The sequence below is a fragment of the Molothrus ater genome, chromosome 4, assembly GCF_012460135.2.
Source record: "Molothrus ater isolate BHLD 08-10-18 breed brown headed cowbird chromosome 4, BPBGC_Mater_1.1, whole genome shotgun sequence".
Classification (NCBI taxonomy): domain Eukaryota; kingdom Metazoa; phylum Chordata; class Aves; order Passeriformes; family Icteridae; genus Molothrus; species Molothrus ater.
In genome coordinates, this window is record NC_050481.2 from 54,334,691 (window position 1) to 54,362,397 (window position 27,707).

Below are 27,707 nucleotides of genomic sequence, written 5' to 3' on the forward strand. Positions count from 1 at the left end.
TAGTAAACACAAATATGAAGGTTACAGCAAGTGGATGTAATTTTCCATACAGAAAATTAAACAGATGTTAATTTCTGTGTGAAGCAAACAAAAGGATCAAACTAAAAGGGAGAAGTCTGACATTTTCCCCAGCATACTGTTAAGTAAGACTGCGCCTCCCTTTAGCTACAAGTAAGTTGCATCTGTTTCAATAATGTTCAATTGAACAGCCAATTCACTAGCTTCTAAAAAGATTGAGAGGTAATGCTTTTGAAGAAAATAAGAAAGAACTCGTTAGTTATTTCATAGAAAGGCCTGGGTTGGAAGGGACCTTAATGATTTTCCTAAAGACCTTAAAGATATTTGCAACTCCTCTGCTATGGACAAAGCCACCTTCCACTAAAACAAGTTGCTCAGACCTCCACTGAACCTGGCCTTATACACTTGCAGAGATGGGGCATTCACAACTTCTGTGAGCACTCTGTTCCAGAAAAAAAAAAATTTAAAACCCTTATTTTTTTCTGGTTTATGCATTCATCTAGACATACTACTGTATTTTTAAATGCAATTAACTGATAGTTTTCATCTTCTGCTTCAATAAGAATTCTGCAACTTGCTCACAGGTCTTGATCTGACAAAGCCTTTACATTGCCTCACTCTTCACTAGTGCAGAGTTCAAACACTACGAGAACTCATAATTAAAAAAAATATACACTACCGTCATAGTAATTAACAAACCATTAATTTTAATTCCAAATAGCTAATACTTTTCAATTAGCCACCTGGATTAAAATTCCTAAGAATTACATCATATAAATAAGCCGGGTCATTTTCCTCTTGCTATAGCTTTTGTCCCTATCTTTCTAACCAACAGCGCAAATTTTGTCATCTGCTCATATGTATTTGAGCACTTTGTCGGAACACTGGAGCGGAAGAAAAAGAAGGAAAAAAGAGGAATTCCCGCACAATGTGCGCTTATCGCTTTAGGTGAGCGCCCTCTTGTGGTACGGACCAGGAGGAGCAGCGCTGGGGACTGCGGGCATCGCGAACGGGGAGCTCGACCTGTGGAGCTCTGTTCTGCTCAAAGGGCTATGAAACTGTGTTAATTATAGTATGAGCCAACAATTCAAACAGGTGGGTAAGATTTCTCTGTCAAAACGTTCAAAACTTAAACGCTAACTAGACTTACAGAAGCGGGACGGTAGCTACGTACACTTCAGACGCCAATTAGCCGTCTGAGCTTAAAACTGTAAAACAGAAGAATCGGATAAGATTTTATAAACAGATTCAGTCGACTAGATACAGGCTGGTTATAATTAAACATTGGAACAAACACACCACGTACTTAACGCGCCTCTTGAATTTTTTACGCTCCTTACTAGTTATTTCAAGGAGGCAAATGGGAACCTGCCGGGCAAAGCACAACGACTGCGGCCGGCTGCCCGTGCTCCAGGGAAGCTTCCACCTGCTGGCAGCTCCTAGCAAAGGTGCAAAGCCTGGCCTGCAAATACTCTGCTGGTGTTAAAAAAAAAAAAAAAAAAAAAAAAAAAAAAAAAAAAAAATTAGGTCTCGCTGGGTAACTTGTCTTTGTCCTTGTGATGCGGTCTTGGGCTATGCCCGCAGCCCTAGCAGGCTGCTGCTATTCCCTGAGGATCGTCCTACAACCACTTGTGCCCCCCGACAGGTCCCAAGGATCAGAGAACGCCCTGGCCTCGGCGGAGCAGCAGGGAGGTACACAGCTGTTCTCAGCGGCCTAGTGTTAAACTCAGCAAGGCCGGGAAAACCAGCCCACCAACAGGCTCTGCCCAGCCCAGCGGTCTGGGTTCCGGCGAGCTGCCTCTCACAGCGGGGCGCGGCCTGTGACAGGCCCAAGCTCGGACCCGCTCCCCTGCGGCCCCGCACCTGCGCCGGGGGCGGCCCAGCCCAGCCCCGCCCAGCGGCCGGGCAGGGCCCGAGGGGGCCGGACGGGGGCGGCCCCGCGGAGCGCTCGCTGCCCGCTGCGCGGATCTGGCGGCGGGGCGGGGCCCCGGAGCTCCACGGCGCGGCGTGCACCGTACCGCCCCCGCCCGCCCCTTCCCGGCGGGAAGTACTCTGCTCGCAGAGGTCCGCTCGGCGCGGAGGGGGAGCGGCGGCGTCGGGAGCGCCGCGGCCATGAACGCGGAGAACCAGGGCTGCAGCGAGCGGCTGGTGACGGCGGCCTACGTGCGCCAGGGGGCGCAGGGCCGCCGTGCGCACGAGCTGCGCCTGCGGGCGCTGCTGGAGCAGGTAATGGGGCCGCCGCCCCCCGCCCTGCGCCCTGGGGCCGAGCGGGCACCGCCGCCCCGGGCAGCACCGAGCAGCCCCATCTCTGCCACCACCGTCCGCAGTGGGGCAGAGCTGACCCCCCGCCCTCCGCGCACCGGGGTTCGCGAGGGCAGAGCGGCCTCGAGCCGCCCGTCGGCCCTCCGAGCAACCGGGTCGGGCAGGGAAACCTCCCGCGAGCCGGGCTGGTCGCGGCGGCCCCGCGCAGCGCCGTGAGCGCGCAGGCCGGCCCGGGTCACGGACTCTGCCCTCTGGCACGGCGGCACCGCCGAGTCCGGCCCGCGAGAGCCGCTGCCGGCACGGCAGGGACCTGACGGAGTCCCAGAGTGAAAGGCCGCGTTTGGCAGGAAGAGAAAATTACTGCCCTGGGTTGTGCGTTTCCCGAGAAAGGCCCAGAGAACAGTTAAATAAATGTTTAAAAACAGTGAGATACTAGCACATTGTTGCATGAGATAAAAAGCGATACTTGTAAGGTGCCAAACCAATGTATTTCATTCCCTCCAGCGTATAAAAATCATTGTCATTGAATTAGCAAATGTTTCAGTTCTTGAGCATCCTCAGTCTAGTGTTGGAAACAGTCATCTACTGTTTCCAACTTAACTTTGATACCGCACTTGATAAACTAATCAGACTTACTGAATTGGCTGTTTTGTTGCTGGGGCATGTGAAAAAGCCTCTGGACCTATAAAAAATCTTCGCGGTTTTATGGGTCCCTGCTTTGAGAATCTTGTCTGCAATTTGCAAAGATGGGTGCAGTTGTTAATTCAGTAAAGAGCACAAGAAAGAGCAGGTTTCTTCTTGCAGGTTTTGACATATTTTGGAAATGGTTTCCTTCCCTATTAGATAATAACTAACTGGAAAGTAATATGTGTAGATAGGAAGATGTATTATATTAAAACTATATTTCCCTTCTGCTCATGTTTTTGGTTCTCTAATATCTGAATATCTTGCCTTTTGTGCAGTTTTCGCTGTTGAATTCTTGTAGTTGTACATCATGTCTAGGGAATACATCAAATAATCTCTAGTCTTTTAGGGAGTAATTAACATGTATGCCCTGCAGTGGTTTTGTGTGTACCATAGAGAACACTTGAAGGTAAAAGATATCCTGATTGTTTTAATGTCGGGATGTGCTAATGTAATTGTATTTAACACATGGAAAAATCATTATTTAACTTTTCTCTGAATACAGCTTCATAACATTAGATAATATAAAAGAGAATAATGAAAATACAGACTGCTGCTTAGCATGAGAAAGAAGGGTAACAATTATCAAACAAGTTGCATAAAGTTTTGTTAATTTTTCATTTCCAAATTTCATATTTTTTTATTATTGTTATTATTAAGGGGAAATGTCCTGAAGATGGGTGGGATGAAAGCACCATTGAATTGTTTCTTCATGAACTTGCTATAATGGATAGCAATAACTTCCTGGGCAACTGTGGCGTTGGTGAGAGGGAAGGAAGAGTGGCATCAGGTCTTGTTGCCCGAAGGCATTACAGGTACAAATTATTGACTGTTTTGAATTATTCAGGTTATTATTAATGCTTTCCTATGGTGTATTTTATTGTGGTTTGTTTATCTAAGACCTTGGTAGCATTTGAGAAAAATAATATAATGTGATAATTGAATTGATACAGCTTTCTATATTAAATTTTCATTAATAACTCTATAGAAAGTCTTGAATGAAGCAAAAATGTTTTGTCGGGATTATGTCCTGTACATTGAATTTGTAGAAGCTGAAGTTGTGGAGTTGTCCTTTACAAGGGAAGCAGAAATAGGAAGAGATCTTACTGTTTTAAAATAATCTATGCATTACATGCCTTTTATAACAAGGTGCAGCTTTTCATCTGTATATTATTAAAAACTACTGTACATTGAACATTGTAACTACCCATTATTGAACATTGACAGTGAACAGCTATTTGTATTTTTTAATATTTGTTAATAGCTTTATAATGTGATTAGTTGATAAGCAGATGAAACCCCAGTCCATCTATAATAGATTTTATATGAAGTAAGGAGATCTCTAAAGACAAAAAGTACTTTTATTAGCTTGTAGCCCTTCAGACTTACTTAATGGATATGTTGGATGGTATACTTTTAGAGGCTCTGCATTAATTTCCTTATGAATGTCCTTTTTTGTATTGTGTGTGTTGAGTGCTGTGCTGAGTATCTTGCTGTGATGTTTTATCCAGCAGGAGTGAATCAAAGTGAAAGTTCCAGGATGTTTCTCCTCAAAAGATAAACACAAAAGTATATTAGAGACCAGAAATTTAGTAAGCTTGGTAAGCACATGGAGGCTGAGTTACTTAGGCTTGATGGCTTTCATAAGCCCTTCAGTACCATGATAAATTCCTGTCGAAATCCAGTGATACATCAGTTTGGCTTTTTTAGTTTTGTGTGCAGCTCTCTCGGCTAGGATATGCATGGTAGGGGAGGGGAGCATATCTGGGGAAGTTCTGCTTTTGGACAGTGCTGGGGAAATTGTTCCTGGCTCCTGGCCAGAGGGAGCCTGAACTGGTGCTCACTGCTGCTGTTCCAATGCAGCTCTGTCACCTGGCATCTTGCCTCTCCTGTGAGTGTCAGCAACAGCAAGGTGTCCTCCCCTCCACTTATTTCTGCAATAAGTTTTACAGGTGACTTGGGGAGTGATGGAGGTAGAGGGAGATGGTTTTCAAGCTGTCTCTCCTTTTAGCTTAATAAAGGGGCAGTCTTAGGGAAGATTACTTCTCAGGAAGCAGTACGTAAGTGCACAAAATAAAAAGTACTGATATGAGACAGCTATTAAGAATATAGCAGGAATGAGGGAAGAAAATATTTTGGGTGGAGTATTATATGTAAGTTTTAATTAATTATCAAGTGTTTGTTGATTTCAACTTAGCACTTGAAACAGGAAAATAAATTTAAGATGTAAAATCATGCTCCAAGAAGTTCTGAATATCATATACTCATTGGGCTGCATTTTATTCTGTTGCCAAGACAAAAAAAAGGAATTAAAGCCATAAGTAGGTGTATACTGTTACTAGCTTACTTGAGCAGCTGCTGCATTTCAGCCATGGGTAAATTCATTCTGTAAGCTTGTATTCTATAAATTACTTCAGGATCCTCCACTCCTGAACTAAATAATGTTCAATATTTACAAACACAGTTTATAACCGTAATTTATAAACAGAATTCAGAGAAACATATTATTCCAAGATAGATAACATTGAATAGCAAAATGATAGATGAAGTGAAGATGTGTAAGATGGGCAAAGCGATACATATATCCATGTATATCACTTTCTATGTATTATTTCCTTGCCTTATGGAGATGAAGCATTTGCCAAGGGAGTATCTATAATACCACTATGCCTATGCTACCCTACACTACAGACAACTAATTTTTGTTTTCCATAGTTGTGTGTCTGAACATGTCAGCATTTATAATGCTATTTTGACAAACATCAAGAAGTGCTGAGGTGTTAAAAGGAAGCTTAAAGGGAAAAGGAAAAAAGGAAACTTAAAAGGTAACCTGCCAGAGGCTAAAGGTGTTGCTGCTGTGGATCTTCTCAAAGTTTTTACCTACATGCAGAAACATTGTTAATCTACTGTTAAAAAATCCCCAAAATTTCATACAAATATGTGTACTTTGTTAAAATAGAATTGATTGTGGCAGGTACTGATGTGTACAAAGTTTTCCACAATTATTTATCAAGTTGAATTCTCTTCAGTCAGCAAGGTTTATGGCTTTGAAACATGAAAATCCTGATGTGTGTTTTCAACTTCTTTTGTCTAGGTTGATCCATGGAATTGGAAGGTCAGGTGATATTTCTGCAGTACAGCCCAAAGCTGCAGGTTCAAGCCTTTTGAACAAACTTACTAATTCAGTAGTTCTGGATGTTATAAAACTGGCTGGTAGGTGTAAATTTGAAAAATCTCTCTCATTTGTGAAGTTACATCGTGGATTCTTCATGTTAATGTCTGACTTGCTTTTACATGCAGGTGTCCGGACAGTGACCAGTTGCTTTGTGGTTCCTATGGCAACAGGCATGAGTCTAACTCTGTGTTTTTTAACATTGAGGCACAAGAGACCAAAGGCAAAGTACATTATCTGGCCACGTATAGACCAGAAATCTTGCTTCAAATCAATGATAACTGCAGGTAAGAATGTAACTGATTGATGACACTGTGTGTGTTCTTCCAACAGATATGGAACTTACCTCTATCAGAGTGATCAATTCATATCTTGTAGTAAGATACAAAAAAGGCCTAAGGCATGGTAGTTCTGCTTTATTTGTGCACTCCTGATTTCCAACATGTAATTAAAACGTGCATGCTGTCTTCCTAATGCCTTGCAAAATGCAGGTGTGTGCAGTGGTACAGAGGTGGATAAAGGAGTCAAATGAGAACAATACTAAGGAAGTTACAGCTCACCCTCAGAGTAAGATGCCTAATCTACTGTCCTTAGAGTTATGTAAAACCAAAGCTCATGGTTCAAATCTCTCTCTCCAATTTTTGCAAAGACTAGTGTCCTAGGAATTGTGATCAGAAGGTGACAATCTGTCTGATTTGCACAGCCTTTTCTCTTAGAATCTATTAAAACAATAATAGCACAATGTGTTTTTCAAATGTATACTGTCACTAAACCCCCACAATTAGTCAGATTTATTGAGTTATATCAAGTTCTTGCTTTTTTTGATCAGGTTTTGAGCCTGTAGTGATAGAAAATGTATTAGAAGGTGATGAGCTACGGACAGACCTTGAAGCAGTGGAGGCCAAAATCAAGGCTCTTGGTGCTGAAAATATCCTTTGTGTGCATTCTACAACATCTTGCTTTGCTCCAAGGGTACCTGACAGGTAAGCAGTCTTGGTAAGAGGTGTGTTATTTGTTACTCTTAAAACAAACATCCTCCTTACCCCCCAACAACAACAATAAAATCCAAACAACACCTCCATGTTTTGACCGTCCATCTTCCTAAAATTGCTTCTGCCAACAATTAGTAAAGGTTCTTTAATCCCCTTCCAGAAAAGTATATTTGAAAAGTGAGAATTACACAGAAGATTTTTCTTCTGTTATGTAAGTGAGGTTAATGTTGCTCTCTTGTGGTGAAATTCATGTCATTTTGCTCGTGGTTTTCATAAAATTTCATGGAAGTAGTAAAAGTAGATTCTCATGGAAACATAATCCAGGAAATGTAGCTCCATAGCTAATGCCATTTTTTTGATGCTACTGTTGCCTTTTCTACTCTCCTCCACAAGCATAGGAAAGAAATGTTATTGACTCTAAAATGTGGCAAGTAAAAATATATTTCACTCTCCTCTCCTACCTTAAAAAGTCCTCCAGTATTTATCATAGGTTAACCTAGTTGCTAGAGGGAAAGATGGGAGTTAAAACCATATAATTCTGCCAGAATACTATGAACATTGCTTGAAGTTGACTTGCAGATTTATTGGATAACTTAAATCACAGCTATCAAAACTGAATGGTTGTTTTATAGCTTGGGTAAATGAATCTTCTCCTTATCTGCTTCCTCCTTTTGACGTGCTGCTATTGTTTTGTCCTCTACAACTAAGAGATGAATTATTAGGTAGTGGCACTATGTTATAATATACCACAGATATAGGGAGATTTGAATGTACTTTCTGTTTAAAAGAAACTGTCAACTATTGAAGGCCATAACCTTCATCTTCCTATTGGAAGGAAAACCCTGACAGCATTTCTGGAGGGTGCAATTTTAAATGTCTGTTTTTAAATATCTGCATTTTTAAGGCTTTATTTAGTTGTGGTGGCCGTGTTTTAAAATTTTTAGTAGTTTTATGGCTGCCATACCTATGGCTTTCCTTTGAAGTACTATTTATCTCTATGGGGGTAATTCTCTAGTGTATAAACCCTCTTTCTCAGTATTCTACCTGCTGTTGCTGTAAGGTGTTTGTAAAACTACTGTAAATATAGTAGTTTGTAAAACTACTGTATTTAAGAGAACCAAAGGGAAAGTGTCCTTTTCAGTTGGTCTGTGTACTTAGCAGAATTCTCTTTTTACTTTCAATAGTAGAAAAAAAGAACAAAGCTTTCTTTTCATGAACTTTAACAAACAGGAGAGAAAGAAAGGAAGAATAAAGTGGCAGATACTTCTGTATTTGTGACTATTAAGAACTTCAGTAGCCAACTTCTGTTAATGCTTTATTTTTATGGTATGATTAGTAGCATTTTCAAGGCTGCATTCCAGGCCTTGGAAACAGGTGCAGGTGCATACAGGTGATGTGCATCGTTTGCTTCCCTTGCATACTAACACGTTCTCTTCAAACTGTGGCATCCTCATTCTGTATTGCACACTGGATCTAATTGTTCAATAGAATATTTTTAGGGAAAAAAGACTTTTCTGTTTTCAGTACTTGTAGAAGATAGGTTACTGCTCCTTTAATTTAAGAAGGTGAGAAACATGTACATAGCTGTACACCCTCTCTGTTTCTAGTTTGGTGAAATTCTGTGCCTGCACTTGACAAGAAGCCTGTAAGAGGGAAACTGTGTTCCTTTGAGTCTCTCTAGAGGGTGAGGAATGTGTCTGATTAAGAACCAGCAGGTCAGAAGGCAAAAACTTTGCCCTGCATAATAGATTTCCTCAAGTATTCTATTAATGAGGGGAAGCCACATGAGGAGCAGCTGAGGTCCCTTGGTCTGTTCACTCTGGAGGAGACTGAGTGGAGACCTCATTGCAGTTACAAATTCCTCATAAGAGAAAGAGGAGGGGCAGGCACTGATCTCTTCTGTGTGGTGACAGTGACAGGACCCAAGGGAATGGGCAGAAGCTGAGCTGGGGAGGTTTGTTTATGTTGGATATCAGGAAAAGGTTCCTCACCCAGAGGGAGGCTGGGCACTGGCACAGGCTCCCCAGGGCAGGGGTCACAGCACCAAGCCTGACAGAGTTCAAGAAGCATTTGGACAATGTTCTCAGGTGTGGTGTGACTGCTGGGGATTGGGCTGTGCAGGGCCAGGAGCTGGCCTCGATCATCCTTGTGGGTCCCTTCCAACTCAGAATATTTTGTAATTCTATGCTGATAAATGTGAAAAATTATCGGAAATGCAATTCCTCACAATTATCTTGACTGTAGAAGATCAATATGTACATTATATTGCTGGTGTTTCCTAATTATAAAGTACTTTTGATTTTTTTAGAGGATAATATGGTAATGATGGTTTCCTCAGAATTTATGTTTGGAAAAATTAATTTGACACTTGCAGCAGAATTTTGCATTGCAGAACAACACTAGAAAATGTAATAGAAATAGAATGCAAAGGAATGTCACCTTTTGGAAAATGTTTTCATACTCTGTCACATTTTATATGTATGTCAGTAAATAACAGTGAGAGTCTGTACAGGAGGAGATAGAGTAAAAATGCATTGGAAGCAGAGTTTCCTGATTTTTTTTTTTAAGTAATATTACCTTTATGATCACTTTAAATTATTTTATATTGTCTAATTTTTTCAAATAGATTATATTTCTAAAATAGATTCAAAAGTTTGGGGAAAATCACGAGTATTTTTTTTTAATATAGCATGATTGGAGTGCTTCAGAAAAGGGTACTGCATATAAGTATGTTTAAAATGCTGAAGGATCTTACTTAAAATGATCAGTGTGCTCACATAAACCTCAATTTGACTGATTAATCAATCCAGGTTGAGCTCACTGAGATTTCAGGGGGTTCTAAAGGCAAGTGAAGAGTAAACAGCTGAACAAATTTTCCATTTGTTGATGTCCATATTCAGACATTTTAGGGCTTTCCATTCCTTTAAAGAATTTATTTTTTCTTAATCAGTTTATCTGAAGCATGAAATTCCAGCCAAAGGATCAAAATACTAGTTCTTTTGAGATAAACAGAAAAATATAAAAACTTCCTGTTACAGGATGCTTTTGATTCCCAAGACACTGTTGAAACTACTATAGACTTTTCATGTTGAATAATAGAGAAAAGAAAAAAAGTGACTAGCTAAAGCTATGCAGTTAATAGTAAAGCAACAACAACAAAAATAGCTTGTATCTAAAGCTTAATGGTTTGGGATATATTAACTGCTGTGCAGACAAAACTTAAAGTGAAGCAAGAAAAATGTCAGACTAGATCAACAATTTGCAGGATATGTAAAAGCCAATAGAATTTTCATCTTAACTTTTTAGCTTAAGGTGACAAATACTGCCTTGAGGTACTAATCAAGAGTTACTTTTCTCATTCTGACTTCCTTGTAGACCTTTCAGTCTTTTAATGGTCTGACTTGTAAGTTGAGCTACAGTAATCAATGCTTCTCTAAATTATGATTTTATGCTCACAGGCTGGAGGAGCTGGCTGTAATTTGTGCTAATTATGACATTCCACATATTGTCAACAATGCATATGGAGTTCAGTCTTCAAAATGTATGCATCTTATCCAGCAGGTAGGAGCTGTGTATTTCCAATAATATTTTTTAGCAAGTATAAGTAAATTTGTGGTTGTAGACAACCTAGCAAATTTTATCAGATGCTTCATAGCTTTGAGAGAAATCCCATGCATGTCTGACATTTGAACAATTTTCAGGGAAAGCACAACAGACAGAAAGAGAATTTAAGCATAGTAGTTATTTCTATTACGTGCTTTTTATGTAACCTTAAGTTTATTTAGGTTTTTGTATGTTCATGTGTCTTTATAATGGAAAAATAGCCTTAATAAGCTTTCTTAAAATCATTCCTAAAGTTGTTGACCAAAAGTGACATAATGGATCATACTTGAATAGAAATGAAGCCTTCAACAGAATGAGTTGCAAATTTTTAATTGAAGGTACAGAATTCTACAGCAGCGCTTGATAGACGTTGTCACTGTTAAAATATTGTTGGCACAGAGAATGGCTGAGGAAACTGATTTAAGTTCAATGTTATGCTCAAAAAAGTTTAAGTTCTGTTGCTGTTTAGCTTGAAGAGGATGTTGCTTGATATCTAAGATCAGTCATGAAGCAGAATTCTTGCATTTTTCCTCATTGTATTGTATGTACATTATTCTCTTTTCTGTTACCTATTCAAAAGAATAGGGGGTTATATTTTAATAGGATCCAGAGGATCCTGAACTATTAGTAATGTAAAATATGCTGGTTTTTTTCTTTTTTTCTGATTGCTAAGACATTACTTACAGGACACAGACCAGCTTAATGTACAATTGTGAAAGAACATCATGTTGGCATTTCTAAATCTTGAAAGACTGAGGGAGTTTATGAAATAGAAAATGCTATATGCTTTATTTGTAATGTACTTAGTACATGTTTATTGTATTTAACTTGCTCAAGTTTAGTGAGAAACTAACATGAATGAGGCTGTGGAAGTGCTGGGTTTTCCTACATGAAATGTTCTAATGATAAACAGTTCAGACTATAATGCTACAAATACAATTTTTACTGTGTTTGTTTTGATGTTTTTTCTAGACTCAATAGGTTGTTTGTTCCTTGCATATGCAAATGTATATATTTGAGCTCTGATTTGTTTTACATTTTATTACAAAACTTTATTACCATTTCATGTTGTGCTTTTCCTCTGGTGTTCTCCTGTCAATTAAATCAAATGGTAGCAAATGGCATTCATGTTCCCAACAAAAAGCTGACAAACTTGGAGTGTTTTTCCTGTCTTCTGTGCATTAAGCTATCAAAATATAGAACTTATAAATGAGGTTTAGTTGGCTCTGCTTTTTGTTCTGTCTGTTTGCCACAGGTATTAACTATGTTTCTACTTCTTACATTTAGTATGTAGTTTTAAAAATATGTGTATTTGCATATACTTTGATATGTATGGGGTTTAACCTACTTTTCAGGTTCTTATGCTTCATACTTTTTAATTGTACAGTTCATAGTTACATGCCACTCAAATTGAAGGTGTACTGCAGAATCTACATTTTTTCCTTTGAAAATATGAGTGGTTTGGTATAAAGATGTGGGGAATATCTGCTATAAGGTACTTGAATCTTGCTTTTGAAAGCAGCCTTAGAAGAAGGAATGCTGTAATAAGCCTGTTTGTTTAATGCAAATTTATATATGTTGAAAATTTTATATAAAAAAATTTATATATTGAAAAAAGCTTTGCTAATGAAGCATTAACTTGTAGCCTTTTATTGTGAGAATTGTAAGAAGTGTTCAGGATTGAACAGTTTTAACTGTATAATTCCCATTGAGGCATTTCTTTTTGATTGTTGCTGAAATGGAGCCACACTTAGACTTGCAGGAACTAAAATTGATATTTTAAATCATAGCAAAATGGGAATTTGTAAGGTTCTCTGTTAGGCAGACAATGGTACTAATAGTAAGCAGTGCTAAAAGAGGTAATACCGTGATTTTTATGTTTTGATCACAAATGCAGTATCTGAGAGTTTCAGGAATTATATTTATTTTAGCTATACTTTTATATAGTTATTATGCTATGCCATTTCCCTTAGTTCTAATGTATGTTGTGGATTTTTTTTTTTTTTGTCTTTTTTGATAAAGGGTGCTCGAGTTGGCAGAATAGATGCTTTTGTTCAGAGCTTGGACAAAAATTTTATGGTTCCAGTAGGTGGTGCTATCATTGCTGGCTTCAACGAGTCCTTCATTCAGGAGATCAGCAAAATGTATCCAGGTAACTAGTTCATGGGCTGATTTCAGCCATACAGAATTGCTGTAGAAAACTCGATTATCAGCTTTCTTTCACATAATTTTTTTTTTTTGCCACTTTAATCTGTACATTGGGTTTTTTTTTCAGGAAGAGCATCTGCGTCTCCTTCTTTAGATGTCCTCATTACACTTCTGTCTCTGGGAACCAGTGGCTACAAAAAGTTACTGAAAGAGAGAAAGGTAAGCTTTTTGGCAAGCAGTATTTTCTTGAAGTCAGCTGTTAACAAAGTCTTGTTGCAAAACTGCTTTGTGTAGTAAATCCAGTTTCTGTCTAGAAAGCCATTGAATTAATCTGAGCCAGAGCTCTGAATCTGGAAAGTCAGTGTGATACAATTACTTCTTGTCTAAATGGTGCTCATGAGTAAGCATGATTTCCATGTTGTTGTTTGTTCAATCCAGGAGGCTAAACAGAGGGCCTGTACTACCTTGTACAGTATTCATGTTTGTTGTTCCTAAATGTGAATAATATAGTAGGATTTTGTCCACAAAAACTGAAATGGAGAAATACTGTACTGTTTTATCATGGTCACACTGCTTCCAGGACAGGACATTGGACACCCAGAGTAACCCGGTCTGTGCTCTTCCTCTTTTGTCCCTATTGTGCCTTTGTGCTGTGATAGTGCTTAATTAAATGTTTGTGTGCCACATTCTCTGGAGAATCACAGCTTCTGGTTGGCTTATAAATACTGTGCATTGCCACAAAAAGAGAAGAATATTGTCATTTTAGTTATTCATCTAAACACACAGCTTAGTTTCTTCTCTGCTTTTCACAGACTGTAGGTTTTAAGTTGGATATAATTGCACTGCACAAAAAATCCAGTGCATGTCAGGTTGGAAATTGTGTATCTTGAGTTATCCTTAGTTCTGGAATTAATACGTCTGATTTTTTACGTGAAGATTCTTTTTATAGAGTCTTCATATAAGGAAATGCTGTGAATTAAGTACTATTAAATTAATAATTTTAAGCTATGCATTATCTGTTTCATTATTCTATTTGAAAACTATGTTCCAGTTGTTTTCTGCTGACAGTTTGCTGCTGTCTCTGATTATGTGGCAGAGCAGTATTTTTTGGTGCTGTGACTTATTTCTAGCTGGTTAAAGGGCATCCATAAACTCTGTACTGGAACTGAGGTCCCATAGGAATAGCTAGGCTATAGAAAACCAAACCAACTTAGCAGCCTTACAATGACTAAGAAGTGATCTGTGCAACTGAAGTGAAACCAGCTTGTGAAACACTGAAAGCAGTTACTTTTGCCTCTACTGCAGCATTTTATTCTGGACTGTTGTATGTATTCTGATTTATGTTTTGTGTGTTCATTAAAAGCAAATTGCATTTTTCCCCTTTACTGCTATGTCCAGAAGAATCTCAAGTGAATTTATTGTTTTCTATGAAGCTGATTTTGTTGTTAGATTTCTACCAGTAGCTGATGTATAAAGGGCATGAGAAATATTGTCCGAGTCATAAATAATAATTCTTTCATAAATGTCTTAATGAATAGCTGTACACTTTGAGTCATCTAATTTTCTTGGAAGTAGAACTCTAAAGTGAATACAGTATCATATTTTTACAACTTCAGGCCTTTTTATTTCAAATGAGAATATACACTATAAACGGAGCCTTATATATGGCATAAATATGTTTCTTTTATTGGATTTGCTGTGGAAAGAGAAACATTTTTGCTTAAATCTGTTTGTTCCTGAATTGTAAAAGTGCAATAGTGGTAGTTTATTGCCTGTGCTCTGAGGAAGCAGAGGCAGAGCTATTAAGCTTCCAGCGGGAACTATTTATAGCTTGACATTGAGTACTCCTTTCTATATTGGTGCAGCTGCACCTACTCACACAAAAAAAAAATCAGCTATAAAAAACTTCAGGGTATTTTTTTTTCTTTCTCTTTTTACCTGATCCTTATTCATATGGATGTTACTTCAGGTTATTTGAGCTTAGGCCAGAAAGCCCAGAATATTACTGAGAAGAGATTAGTCTCACACAAACAACTAAATAATCTGCCCAGTTTTTATTCTACACAGATTAGCTATTTAATACAAGAAGGGATGTACATGGAGTGAGATTTTTTTGACAGGCTGGGAATTGTGGAGTGTGCAATTGTCCAAGAGTATGAGATTATAGGTAGTAATATGAAGAAGTACTGACTTTTTCAGAATTCCTTTTTATATGTTCATGTGATGGTTATAACAGTGGTTTTCTAATCTCAGTAGATGATTCTCAGTCCTTTTGCAGTGCAGATAACGGTTGGTCCATAGTCAAATTTGTTAATATCTTTGCTCTTAAAGAACTTAATGTAAAGGTTGTATTTTTATAGCAACTTTAGATGCCTCAGTACAGGTTATGTATGTCCTGTATTTTACATTTCTAGGTCATAAAAGTTGCTATTTTCATATATGTATGTGTGTGTCTAAACCAGGCCATGTGAAGTAAATATAGTTGTTGCACTGTGTAATGGCATAAGCAGGCTTAGTTATCATCTCAAATTTCATGGAGAACAAGAGCTTTGTGTTCAGGGTTTGCATTCAGAACCCTACAGGCCAGGTTTAATACCTGCTATTATCCAGTATGGTCCTTCTAATCCACTTAACTAATTATTATACCAGTATTATTGAAGAGGTGATGGTTTTGTTTACAGCAGTTATGGATTTCCTCATTAGACTTAACAATCAAGATAATTCTCATTTTCTTAAATGCATTTCTGTGTTACTGTGGGATGTGATAGAGCTTTTTATATTGGTATCCATCTGTCTGCATACTTTGAGAGTAAAACTGGAGTTATTTTTATGTCCTTATGGAGTATGTATCTAAAATATTTAAAATCATACTGAGTGGGAGGAAGTTGTTTGGGTTTTACAATTCAGTATAATACTGGGTTTATGTTTCATGAGTTATCATTGATGTAATTGTTCTGATTGGAATAAATTATTTGCATAGTTCAGTATGAGTTTGTATTGCTGCTCGACTTACAATGGAAGAAGAGGAAAGACATTTATTGAGGGACATTAAAATGTAAAAAAATCAGCTATTCTCAAAGCAAGGTAGACATTTGTTACTCCTCTTTTTTTTTCCTTAGTTGGCTTGTTACACTGTAGCATGTCAAATATGAGAATATTGGAGGATTTTCCTCATGTGAGGTATATGTAACCATATTCAAACTTTAGAGTAGCTGGAGGCAAATTAGTTTAAGTTACCTGTTTTAAATTGTGTGTAATTAAACAAATGCCAAGCACAAATGGAAATTTCAGAGAGGCCTCCATACTAAAAACGTGTGTTAAAGTGTGGGTCACAGAGTCTGAACTGAAGGTCTCACAAGTGCTGAAGGGAAAATGTGTTGATTGCTGTTGTTAAGAAAGACCTTTAAAAAAATGTGAATGTTAGTGTTACCAAATCAGATTGGCAAGGCTTACTGGGCGCTTTGTTAGATACTGATGATATAAAGATTTCAAGGTTCTGTAATTAATTTCATGTTTTTAAAACTTTCTAGTGTAAATCCATAACAAAAATTCTTGCAGTGCAAGAGAATCTGCCTAGGAGGGTGTGTAGTATGTGCAGGTGTCACACACATACACATGTATTTGTCATGTGTTTGGCTGCATTTCAAGAAACTAAGCCTCCTCCTGGGTGTCCATGCTCAGCCCTGCAGCCCCTCTGCTGGGGGGGGTGGTGCACCAGGGGCTCTGGTCAGATCACAGCTCAGAGCAGGAGAGGTGTGATGGCTGCATCAGAAAACAGCTGCTGCTGCAAAGTGAGGTGGGACCAGATCAGGGTCAGGCAAGTGTAGGAGAGCTGGCAGTCTGTGTGGAGGGTGAAGAGGCTGTAAAATGACTCCTGTGCAATGTGCTCTTCTGCACCATCCCCAGCTCTGTGACCATTCCCTGAGGACATCTCGTCTTTTCAGGTGACAGTGACACAGGGAGGAAGGCAGAGTGTTACAAACTCAGGGTGTAAGCAAGCTGGGTGCTTAGAGCCAGCTAGGATAGTTTCAGCTCTGCACAAAAACTTTCCTGCCTTCATCAATTACCTCTTTGTCAGCTGGTATGGGACTGATGGCTTATTCAGTACCTGCATTTTCTTTTTCTCTGGAGTTGTTGGCTTTTTCCTCACTTGTTTTCCTCATGTTATTTTTGCTTGCAAGAACAGTGCCTATCACAATGGAGCAAATGAAGAGTCACCTATACTAGTGTAGGTTCTATTAAAAATAGTTTTATAGTGTAAATATAGTATGATTCAGATATTTTTAATGATTGTTACAACGCTTCTTGAAAATATTTTTGTATATGTATGTGAAAGTAGACTGTTTCATCCAAAAAGTTGAGTTATTTGGCCTGTTTGATGCAGACAGTGTTGCTGACTTGTTCTTTGTTTTTTAAGGTGTTTTGTTGGCTTAAGTGCTCAAAGAACCAGAAGTGAAAGGCACATAGTTTAGCATTCGTCTAGCCTAATGAGTTTTTTTGATAAGTTTCTAAGGTAAAGGAGTGAATTAATAATGAAACTTAACTGACATTTAGTGCTTGAGTTGTTCAGTATAACTTCAGCATAATATTTGGCTTCTTTGGAGAAAACTTGACTTCCTGCTACAGAAAATCTATTATGTAGGAGCTCAATTATATATAATTGCTTAGGGTGCTTATAAATTTTCCATATATAAGAAATATTTTATAATGGAGGTTGGTTATAGATTTGACCTCACAAAAATATTGCTTTAATCCTTTTTTTTTGGAAAGGAAGTTAATCTATTTTGCAACAAACTTTTGAAACTAGAAAATGTCTAGAGGGCTTCCAATAGAAAGATGCAAAATATTGTTCATAAAACCAGGAAAATTTGAATTTGTGTTCATGTAGCTTTAGTCAAACTAATGAAAATACACACTTGGGGTTTTTTTCCATCTTTCCATTATCCTTTGTTTTAACAAATTCCTATGTATGTTAGGTTACTAGATTTAAAAAAATCTAGTAACCTAATTTCATTGAATAGATTTAAATAAATATAACATATTTATGCAGTGGGTAACTTTTTATACCAACTTTCAGTAATAATTCCAGTATTCCTTTCAGCAGTCCTTTCAGTAATACTTTAAGAGATGTATCAGAGAATTTCCTAGATAAAACACACAAAAATTATTTGGAAATTGGTCTTGTTCCAGTATATTTTTTCTCAGTACTAATTTCAACAATAGTATCTCCAGAGAATTTATATCTGAATTTATCTCACAATTTGTGTATTTCTACAATAGTTTGCTTCAGTTTTAGAAGTAAATAGCCAGCAGAGGGAGCACAAATTAATTTATGATTTGTATTTCAAAATAAATACTAATAAAAGGCTAGTATATTAGTGATGCTTGTTATGCTTTCCATAATAAGCTAGTGCTGCTTATTATAGAAAGTAACAAATTAATAATGTGCTTAAATACAGTGAGGGACCAGAGTGTCTGAACATTTGAATCATGAATATTTTTCAGCTTCTGTGAGTGAACCGTAAATAAACTCTGAACTAAAACCATAAAATCACTTGATTTCTGAGAAATAAAAATGATTCTTCACAGATTTCAATTTTGATAATTCAACATAGATACCTCTCAATTTTTTTTGGTTTTTTCAAGTATTACAGAAGCTTTATGCTTTTGTGGATAGTTGTGTCAATAGCCTAATTCATTTAGACAGTAAGAGGGTATTTTTTCTCTCCATCTGTATTTGTTCTGTGATATTAGGAAGTACAGGTGGGGAGCTGTGTTCATTTAGTTGCTCATGAAGGGAGGCAAGGTTTCCTGCAGGGGTTCAAGAAAAGCAGCTGTAACATTCTTCTAACTTAGGTACCACAAACCTCATTTGGTTTCCTAAGACCTTGGGGAGGTTCTGTTCAAAAGCATAATGTTGATCACAAGCTGTAATTTATATCTGTCAGAGTCCATAGGTCAAAGCAGGATACTGCTCTACAAACAGAAGAGGTAATTCTATTTAAAGAATGAAAAATCACTTGTCAGGTCCAGAAATTGATGAGGATGCTTAAACAGGCAGTCACACTGAAGCAGATAAGCAGGACAATTTTTATGGCCTCAAAGAGGAGAAGCCTGGTGTTTAATATCTTTTAAAAAGGCTACCCAGTGTCTGTATGGTTTTGCTAGTTTTTATGAGAGACTAAGCATTAAAAAGGATGGAAAAAATGCTAAAGCTTACAATAAGAATGGTGTTTATTCTCACTCTGCCCATAAGTGTTTTGAGCTGATATCTGAAGAGGAATATATTAAACTGAGGAAGAGCATGAGCAATTATCAGAGCTTATTACAGGGGAAGAGGGAGGATATAAAATACAGATGAAGTAAGAGAAACAGCCTTTTATGTGCAGTGTGGCTTGTATCTGTGCCAAAGTATTTATGAATCTCAGTCTTATGACACTTTCACAATAAAGGTGCAATCCAATTAAGTGATAGCAGAAATTCAGATATTTCCATTCTTATAGTCAGCTTGAACAGGAGTGGGGTCCTAGGGAAAGGACAGACTGCTCAACAGAGCTGAGTATTCAGGAGAGTGTATATTGTGTGAAACAAAATACAGTCAAATGTGTACTTATAGTCTCTTTAAGAGACTGGATTTTTATTCTCATACAGAAAAAGAAATCTCTGCACTAGGGGGAAATGTGGTTGTGTGATACATGGTAGCAAGATATACTGCTTTTAGTCTGGAATGTATTAAAGGAGAGAAGACAAAGTAAGGAGCAATTTGCCCAAACGTGGCCATCTGTGATGGCAGCAGTTCATTCTCAGTGGTTTAGGGGGCTAGGGCATGGGGAGGCTCTTGAAAAGTAGTGTGGGGTAAGACCTGCTCTGCAGTGGGAATCTCTTCAAAACTTTTTACCTCCCTAGGTTTCAGGGCCACAGAGAGAATGAGTGACATCCCAAGCACATATATTAGACCAGATAGAGACTTTTGTATCAGCTTGAGAGATAAGAACGGTGCTCAGGAAATGGAGCTGTTCCTTTATAGAATTATTTCAGAGAATTGTCTGATCCACTCACTTGGTACACATGAAAAGAGAATCAACTGAGCACCTGTAGGATGTAAAGGAGACATAACAGTTTTGTGAAATAGATGCTATTTTCTCTGTTTGATAGTTAATAATAAAAACATTGCATCTTTTTTTCAGGAGATGTTTTCATATCTTTCAAGTGAGCTGAAGAAGCTGGCAGATAACCACAATGAGAGACTGTTAGACACACCACATAATCCCATTTCCTTAGGTAATTGTTGGGGTTTTAACTTTAAAAAAATCTAATATACTGTGGATTCATAATGCATTTCCACATACCATTCCTACATATTAAACGTTACTACACTCTACTCAATTGAATAATAATTCAATAAGGTTACTAAAAAGGTTATCTACTATAAAAGTAGTGTAGCAACTTGGACCCATTATTTTGCTCCTGTCCAACATATTCATTTGACAGAAATTAATTCAAGACAGGCTGAAGATATTAGCATGTAGTAATACTTCATAAAAATTAGATTTAAAATTAAATTAGGGTATAATTACTCATCCTCTTAGTTGTAAAAGAAATTATGGAATTCCTACTCAGGGTATTTGTTTTAACCAAAAATTCTGCTCAACACCAAAATAATACTGCCCACCTGTGCAGAATCTGCATACAGTCTAACCAGGAAGTAATCTGTGACAGCTTGTGGAAAAATTAAAAATTATGTGTTTCTTTTTTTTTTTTCCTTTGTATGTGAACACAAGTATGTGACTAGATTCTTGCTGTTGGAAAGCAACTTGTCATTTGTGGTAGTTCTTTGGAGAAAAAGTAGCTTTGTAGCAGTTTTAACCTGACCTTATGTTACTTTAGCCATGTCACTGAAGACTCTAGATGAAACTAATGATGCTGCTGTTACCCAGCTTGGATCTATGCTTTTCACAAGACAAGTTTCTGGAGCTAGGTAAGGATATTATGAATTTAAAAGATTGGGGGAGTGGGGGGATGTATTAGCATATATCGTAGGAAATCCTGTGAAGTGTTTTATACCAATTGTGTCACGATTACAGAAGGCAGCCTAACGAGTTAGAGAGTAATTACCCTTTGTCATCACTGTTATAGAGCAGTCATATCTCCCTGCCTGAGTTGGCAGTGAGGCTTTCTATGTCTACTTTGGTATCCTAAATAGATAATCTATGCCCATTTAATTTAGTGTCACTATTCCCTAGTATCCCTTGATTGCATTTACTTTTCAGATGTTGTCTGATCTTACAATATAGGTGTAAGCTACAATGGAGGATCTTTGTTTTGTTTATTGCAGCACAAATATGGTTATGCCGGCTGTCAAGAGAATAAGCTTTTAATATCCTACAAAGCTTTTTGTCAAATGGAAAAAAATTCTGCTTTCTGGAACTAATTGTGTTCAAAAAAAATTTAAAATTAAAAATCTATAATCTGAGCCAGTCTGAGCTGAATTTATTCTTAGAGACACTGTTAAAATGAAATGCAAGCCAAATAATCTTTAATGATTTTGGTTTAAACCTTTTAGAAGAAGAGAATGATTTAAAAATTTGTTTTGGCAGCATTCCTTAATCTGCATATTACTGCTGCCATGCTAACTTCTGCCATAGCCTTAATGTTATTTTTTTGTAGCAGAGCTGAATGTTTCCACATCAGAAGGTATGCTTCATTAGCCTGGATTATTCCACTTCCTGCACAGATGAATGACAGTAAATCTATATGTACTGTGGTTAGATGCACTTTTTAATTTGCCTGCCCTAACCTTGGCTGGTCCTGTAATTTTAACCATTTTAGGCTGAAATTTTTTGAGTTTACATTTTTGAAGTTAAAGCTTTCAAAATCTTTCCCTGATGTGAAAGTTTCAGGTTTTCCCTTTTGTTACATAAGTAAATATTTTGTAATATATGCTGTTTGACCTGGCATTTCAACAGATTTTAAGTTATGCTGGTATTGAGCATCAGTGGTAGGAATAGCAACTCCCTACTTCAATAGGAACTTTTGTAATTGTGTTCAACCTAGAGTACCACATAAAATGTCAAGGCATCTTTAACTGAATCGTGATTTTGTTTGTTTGTTTCAGGGTTGTTCCCTGTGGGTCTGTACAAACTGTGAATAACTACACTTTTAAAGGCTTTATGTCACATACAAATGACTATCCTTGTGCTTACCTCAATGCTGCCTCAGCAATTGGAATTAAAAAGCAAGATGTAGATGTATTCCTGAAAAGACTTGACAAGTGTTTGAAGACTTTTAGAAAAGAAGCAAAGCAAGAAAAAACTATAAATGAAATCAGTGATGCTAATGCAGCTACAGAACAACTTGAAGACTAGAAGATACAGATTTAGTAACACAGGAAGATAAGATTTTGTCTGAAATATGTCAGGTTTGTATTGGGCTAGGACTATGCATCTGCACTGCAGAAATTTATTCTTGATCTTATGTTCTTTTTATTGAAAACAATAATAAAAATTTGGATGGAATTCAGCTGTAAGAAAGTAGGTGATACTCTCTCCAAGAACAAGGGACCAGACACAAATTATTTTGCAGTGTATGAAAAATGCACTTAATATCTGCCAAAGTAAAGCTTTATGTTCAAAGACTTACAGTTTGCCTTTCAATCTGTGTGTGGCTATTTGGACAGTGTTTACCAAATCACAGTATCTTTATTCACATGTTTTTGTTTAACAGTATTGTCTGTGGCAGTGACTGAATTCCCTCCTAGATACAGACCATCCAAGCAACATTTCTCTGCTCTCAAAATACTTTTTTCATAAATGAATGTGTCACTTTTAATTTCTTTCAAAGATTTATGCAAATGTTAGGATAGCACTTACTAAATACAGTGTTCAGACTGCATGGTAAATGACAGAGTTGGAATAGTAATGTTTTTCAGGTGTTCTCACCTGTCATGAACTACCTAGAACTAGTCAGCCTCCAGTGGCAAAGAGGAACCTAGAGTACCTCATATCCTGTCAGTACTCAGCTCTTGAAAACATTTGCTTAGTTCAGCAGCCCAAAGGAGCTTTAATACTGAATGTCAGGGGTTGTGAAGTTGTGAAGTGAAGAGGTACAGTCACTGGGGGTATTTGGCTTTGGTTTTTTTGTTGTTGTTCTTCTGATTTGATAGGGTGATCAGATCAAAAACTCACTGGAAAGGAGGAATACCACGTAGGAGTAAGGCAGTTTTAAGAGCCAGTGAGATCTGAGAGTATTTTGGCATTTTTAGTCCACTGTTGTTGAAATAGATATACTTCCATTTTTGTAGTGTCTCCTGCCATTGGCACTGTTGCTTCTGTGGATCTGTGCAGTTGCTGATTTGAATTCATTAAGCAAACAATAGATTCAGAGTCTGTTCCTCAGACAAAGGTTCCATATCACTGGAGTGACAGTGCTGCAGGTTGCAAAATGTGTAGTTATTCTTAAACGTGGTTACTACATTGTACATAGCTTCTGTGTAATTTACTGTTCAAAGTAAGCATCATGTTCGAAGACATTTTCTTTGTTAGTCTGTAACATAGTGTTGTTCAGGATACCACCATTAATGAGTTCTAAGTGTCAGGAAATGTTTTAGTTACTTTGTTGAGTGAGATCTGAGGCATGTATCCTTCAGAGCCCTCTGTAAATCACTTTATCAAAACAGTGATGCTTTTGAGAGATTGTCTGTCCAGCACATTCAAATGAATTCATGCAAGAGGTGATGCTAGTATGTGGGAGTTAATAATGTGCTGATCATCATGAAGGTGCTCTCTCTTAATGAGGTCCCTTGTATCTTCAGCTTAAGTTGAACTGCTGTTTCCACATTGTTATTGCTGGAGGTACACATGAGATTGATTAAAGCTTGTGCAGGTACAGCTCCCCAGACTGCAGTCACCATTGTTGTTTGCTGCACAAACACATCCTTGGAGACATGTCAGGTAACTTGGCCTCTGAGCCCTTGTGGCTGTAAGGAGATGTAAATAGCTTGTCTTTTCTTTCTTTCTCCCTCTTTCTTTCCCCTCCCTCCCTCCCTCATTTCCCTCCCCCCCCCCACCTTTTTTTTTTTATGAGAACATGCTGTACCTCAGTTTTTCCAGTCAGTAAAACTTCCACAAACTTTGGAGCCACATCTCTGCAGCTTACTGCCTCAGTATTCTGTATATTGGAGCAGCCAGTGAAAGCCACCAGGTTTTAGTAATACCTTTCTTCCTGATTTTTGATATTGCCTAAATGAGTATAAGTTACTGATTTAGATGACCAGTCATAGAATGTGAATGGTAGCACTATTAATACAAGAGTTTAGGGAGATGTGTGACAGCAGCTAAAATGAGCATTTTGATGAGTAGTACACTGATTCTGAATAAAGAAAATAGCATTTGCCTTCTCTGAGAGGAAGACATTTCTGCCTTTTTTGGTCTCATAATTTATTGTCTGCTGAAAGTAATTCAGTCACTTCTAACACAGATTGAACTGCTTCCTTGATTAATGTTTTTTTCTGTCTTTGAAATGTTTCCCATTTGCAATCAAAGCTGAAAATTTCAACAAAGCTCTGAAAAAGAGTTCATAGACCTAAATAGTTTTTGGTTTTTACTTCTTAAACTTTTTTTTATTAAAAAAATAAGGCAATGGCTTTAATTAAAAACAAATACAAAATTAAATTTTGTATCATTTAAGTTCTTCACAGATCTTAGGGAAGCCACCTGAAGTGAGAAAATCTAAAATATTTTGAGAAATGTGTCCCACCACAATGTAAGAACTCTTGAACTAAGTGTTCGGGTTATATTGCTTTGGTAAGCTTTTGTACCAGTTTTCAGTTCTGTTTGCTTGCTTTATCCCCATAAATGTCTTCAGTTTTAATTAATATTAATTTTTTAGAGACAGAACCATTCTATAATGTCACATAAATATAAGGAAATTTTAAGTAATTCAAATGGCAATATCCTTTCAAGTAAGTGGAGAAGACATGTTTCTTTACAGTGTATCTGAAACAGGAGATTCAGTAGAGAATAAAAAGTATTTTTCAAGTAAGGGTATAAATTTCTTAGTCTCTGTTCAGTAATGTCTATAATAAAGTAGTGAAATAACACTGGAGCATGTACCCATGAGCAGAGGTTTCATTTCCTTTGTATAAGAGTTACAGGGAGATTTCATGGCTATGGCAGCTCTTGCCCACTAAAAGCAGTCCTGTGAAAGATGGCAGTGGCCAAACTGTGCAGTGTAAAACAAATAACAAATACATTAGCAGTATTTGCCTTCTATGAAGATCTCTCCAGGATTGTACAGTGAAGTAGAAAAGCTTCTTAATTAAGTTGCAGCCCTTTTTCTAATCTCTACATACGCACATCACTAAAGGCTTTCACGTGGCTCAAAAATCTGTAAGAGCCAACCTGCTGCCTCCAGCTTCTACATTCTGAGGGAGACATCTGGGAAGGCTGCCTGGGCTCCAGAACATACTCAGGGCTCATAGAGCAGGAATCCTTAGTAGAAACACCAAGCAGAGATGCCCATTTAGTAAGGCTGTCTCACAGCTATTATTTATGTATCTACCTTTCTCCATCATCTCTGGGTCACAGCATGTAGCTCGGGTGCAAGGGTAGGCAGGGACTGCTCAGGTTGCTGCAGCCTGAATCACCAAAGTGGCTTTCTCCTCTTAAACAGGGCCTGCAACTGTTGTGTGAGATGCTTTTCTTTCCCTCTAATGTTGCATCTTAGACTATCTGGATCTATACAGGTGGAAGAAATGAGGGAGCAGATGGCTCTGCCTTATAAAAATAGCTCTGGGATAATAGAGTGCAAGTGAATTGACACTGAATGACCCATCTCACAGGCCCACTCTTAGTTTACTTTTTTTTGTAGTATCTGAGATAATCAACAAAACAAAGGACTTGGAGCAATAATATTGCCTATTTGTGCTTTGCTCGTAACAATTGCCTAAGATACAAAGCAAATAAAATCTACCAGATGCAGCAAATTCTCTTGAGCCTAAGAAAGCAAAATTGTAATGTTGCAAATGTAAATGCTGGCATTGCAGCTTAATACACATATAAACCGAGCAATCTATATTGTGTGATCATCATTTTTTAAGAAAGGCTGGAGCCCAGAGACTAGCAAATGTTCTCATCTGCAGTGTATCAGCAGTTCTCAGTCTTCAGCTGCTGTACAGATAATAATTCTAATTGAAGAATCATTACATGGATCCATATGTGAATGATAGATGGGCTACAGCTTTTTGGTCATGATACTTTAAAAACTGAGTTGCTGCTTTTACTTTTATAAGGGGAGATTAGATTGCCTCCCCCTGCTTTTTTTTAATGCAACATTTTAATCACCCTGGTCTGACAGGATTTGGAATCTGAAGGGAAAACAATTTCTATAGCTGACAATTTTTTTAAACAATAGCTATTTAAAGCCTTGAATTGGTTACAAAGTGACACTCCACAGAGAACCTTTGTTTAAATGTTTTTAATTCTGAAACTAGTGCTTGAAAAATTGTGTTCCGTGTGCTCTGTAGTAATTGTTTTTCATATGTTATACTTTTTTCCCTCTCAACGATAACAGCACACACTTTAGTGCAGTTTAATAATCCCTTTAAAAAACCATGCTTAAAAAGGCATTTGCTCCATTACTCATCAAGCATCTGTTGTATCAAAGAACTGGTAATATATTTATCTTGATGGATAAGCTTCAGTGTTCTGGACCAAGTTCAGTGTAACTGGACCAAGCTTTCAATACTCCTTTGGGGATCCTAAAGTCAAGTTCATGGTCTAATTAAGATGGGTGTGATAATTATATCTGCTGCTGAACAGGAGTCTTTCATCAAACCGCATTTCAACTAAATTCAAAGCGGATCCAGTTCAGAAGCTGAATTGATTTCTTAATGTGGATGGTGGAATTTAATTTGCCTTTAGATCCTGTATTCTAATCCAGGCAGAGTTATAACTGTTTGATTTTTAACGTAACGTGAATAGAAAGAATCAGGGGTTTCAGCTGGGTGCTGCCATTCCTATTACTTGTTCTCAAAGGGCTACAGATACTAGGCAGCTGTCTTACCCCTGTGTTGTTTGGAGGGTGGCATTGGTCATGTACACGTACAATGACAGCAGCAGAGGTGTGTGAGTGTTATTAATCTTCTTCGGGGTACCCCAAGTAGGAGCACACCACTTGGGAATTCAAGATGAACATGTAGCATTACTCCTGATCTGTTTTCTCCAAAAACTCTTTCTGAGGTAAATTTCTTGTGATTGAAGTGTACCAGAGGAATACATGGCCAAAATAGAGGATAAAGGAGCAAGGTCTCCAACACTTTTGAAGCTTTCTATGTTGGTTCGATGTGTTTGGCTCTTGTGATGTATAAAGCCTATATTGCTATGGAAACTCATGTAAAGAACGTTTGCAGCCATCCTTGTCCCTTACCTGAACTATTTCTGTGCTACCTCTGTAGGGACTGGGGCAAGGTGCACTGCTGCAGCACTGCAGCTGGTGGGTCACAGGTGCAGTCCTGAGCTCTGGCTGCAGGAGAATTCAGTGCCCAGTAGGGGAAAGCATTTCTGCTTTCCTTTGATATTGGGCTGCCAAGCACACGGGAAGTGGAACTAGTCTGCAGACACAGCTACTGTTGAGGAGTTGAACCTGCAACTTTCTGGAGTCTGAGGAACTGCAGAAGGGAAAAGAGCTTAGTTTGGTCTACAATATGTCAAATTGAGAAATGTAGCTGTTGAGGGAAAATAATATGTCTGTTATTTTCTATAGAAATGTCTTTTAAAAATTGCAACATACTGTATAAATTCTTTATTAAATACAGATCTGCTTACTACTCA

The 27,707-nt window shown here is 37.8% G+C and overlaps 1 protein-coding gene across 1 annotated transcript; it reads left to right on the forward strand.

Moving 5' to 3' along the window:
* Window positions 1–2,116: 2,116 nt before the first annotated feature.
* On the forward strand, window positions 2,117–27,707 carry SEPSECS (Sep (O-phosphoserine) tRNA:Sec (selenocysteine) tRNA synthase). Its single transcript, XM_036382867.2, has 11 exons — window positions 2,117–2,244; window positions 3,625–3,779; window positions 6,059–6,177; window positions 6,265–6,423; window positions 6,966–7,119; window positions 10,587–10,689; window positions 12,754–12,883; window positions 13,007–13,098; window positions 20,067–20,160; window positions 20,767–20,857; window positions 21,995–27,707. Exons 1-11 carry the CDS (start codon window positions 2,131–2,133, stop codon window positions 22,242–22,244), a joined length of 1,461 nt encoding a protein of 486 aa, XP_036238760.1. The 5' UTR covers window positions 2,117–2,130; the 3' UTR covers window positions 22,245–27,707.

What these genes read in the sequence shown, in the direction of transcription:
- SEPSECS (XM_036382867.2), top strand. Translation starts at nt 2,131, where the DNA reads ATGAACGCGGAGAACCAGGGCTGCAGCGAGCGGCTGGTGACGGCGGCC. An exon ending in GCTCCAAGGGTACCTGACAG is followed by an intron (nt 7,120 to 10,586) that starts GTAAGCAGTCTT and finishes TTATGCTCACAG; the next exon opens with GCTGGAGGAGCTGGCTGTAA. An exon ending in ACATAATCCCATTTCCTTAG is followed by an intron (nt 20,161 to 20,766) that starts GTAATTGTTGGG and finishes ATGTTACTTTAG; the next exon opens with CCATGTCACTGAAGACTCTA.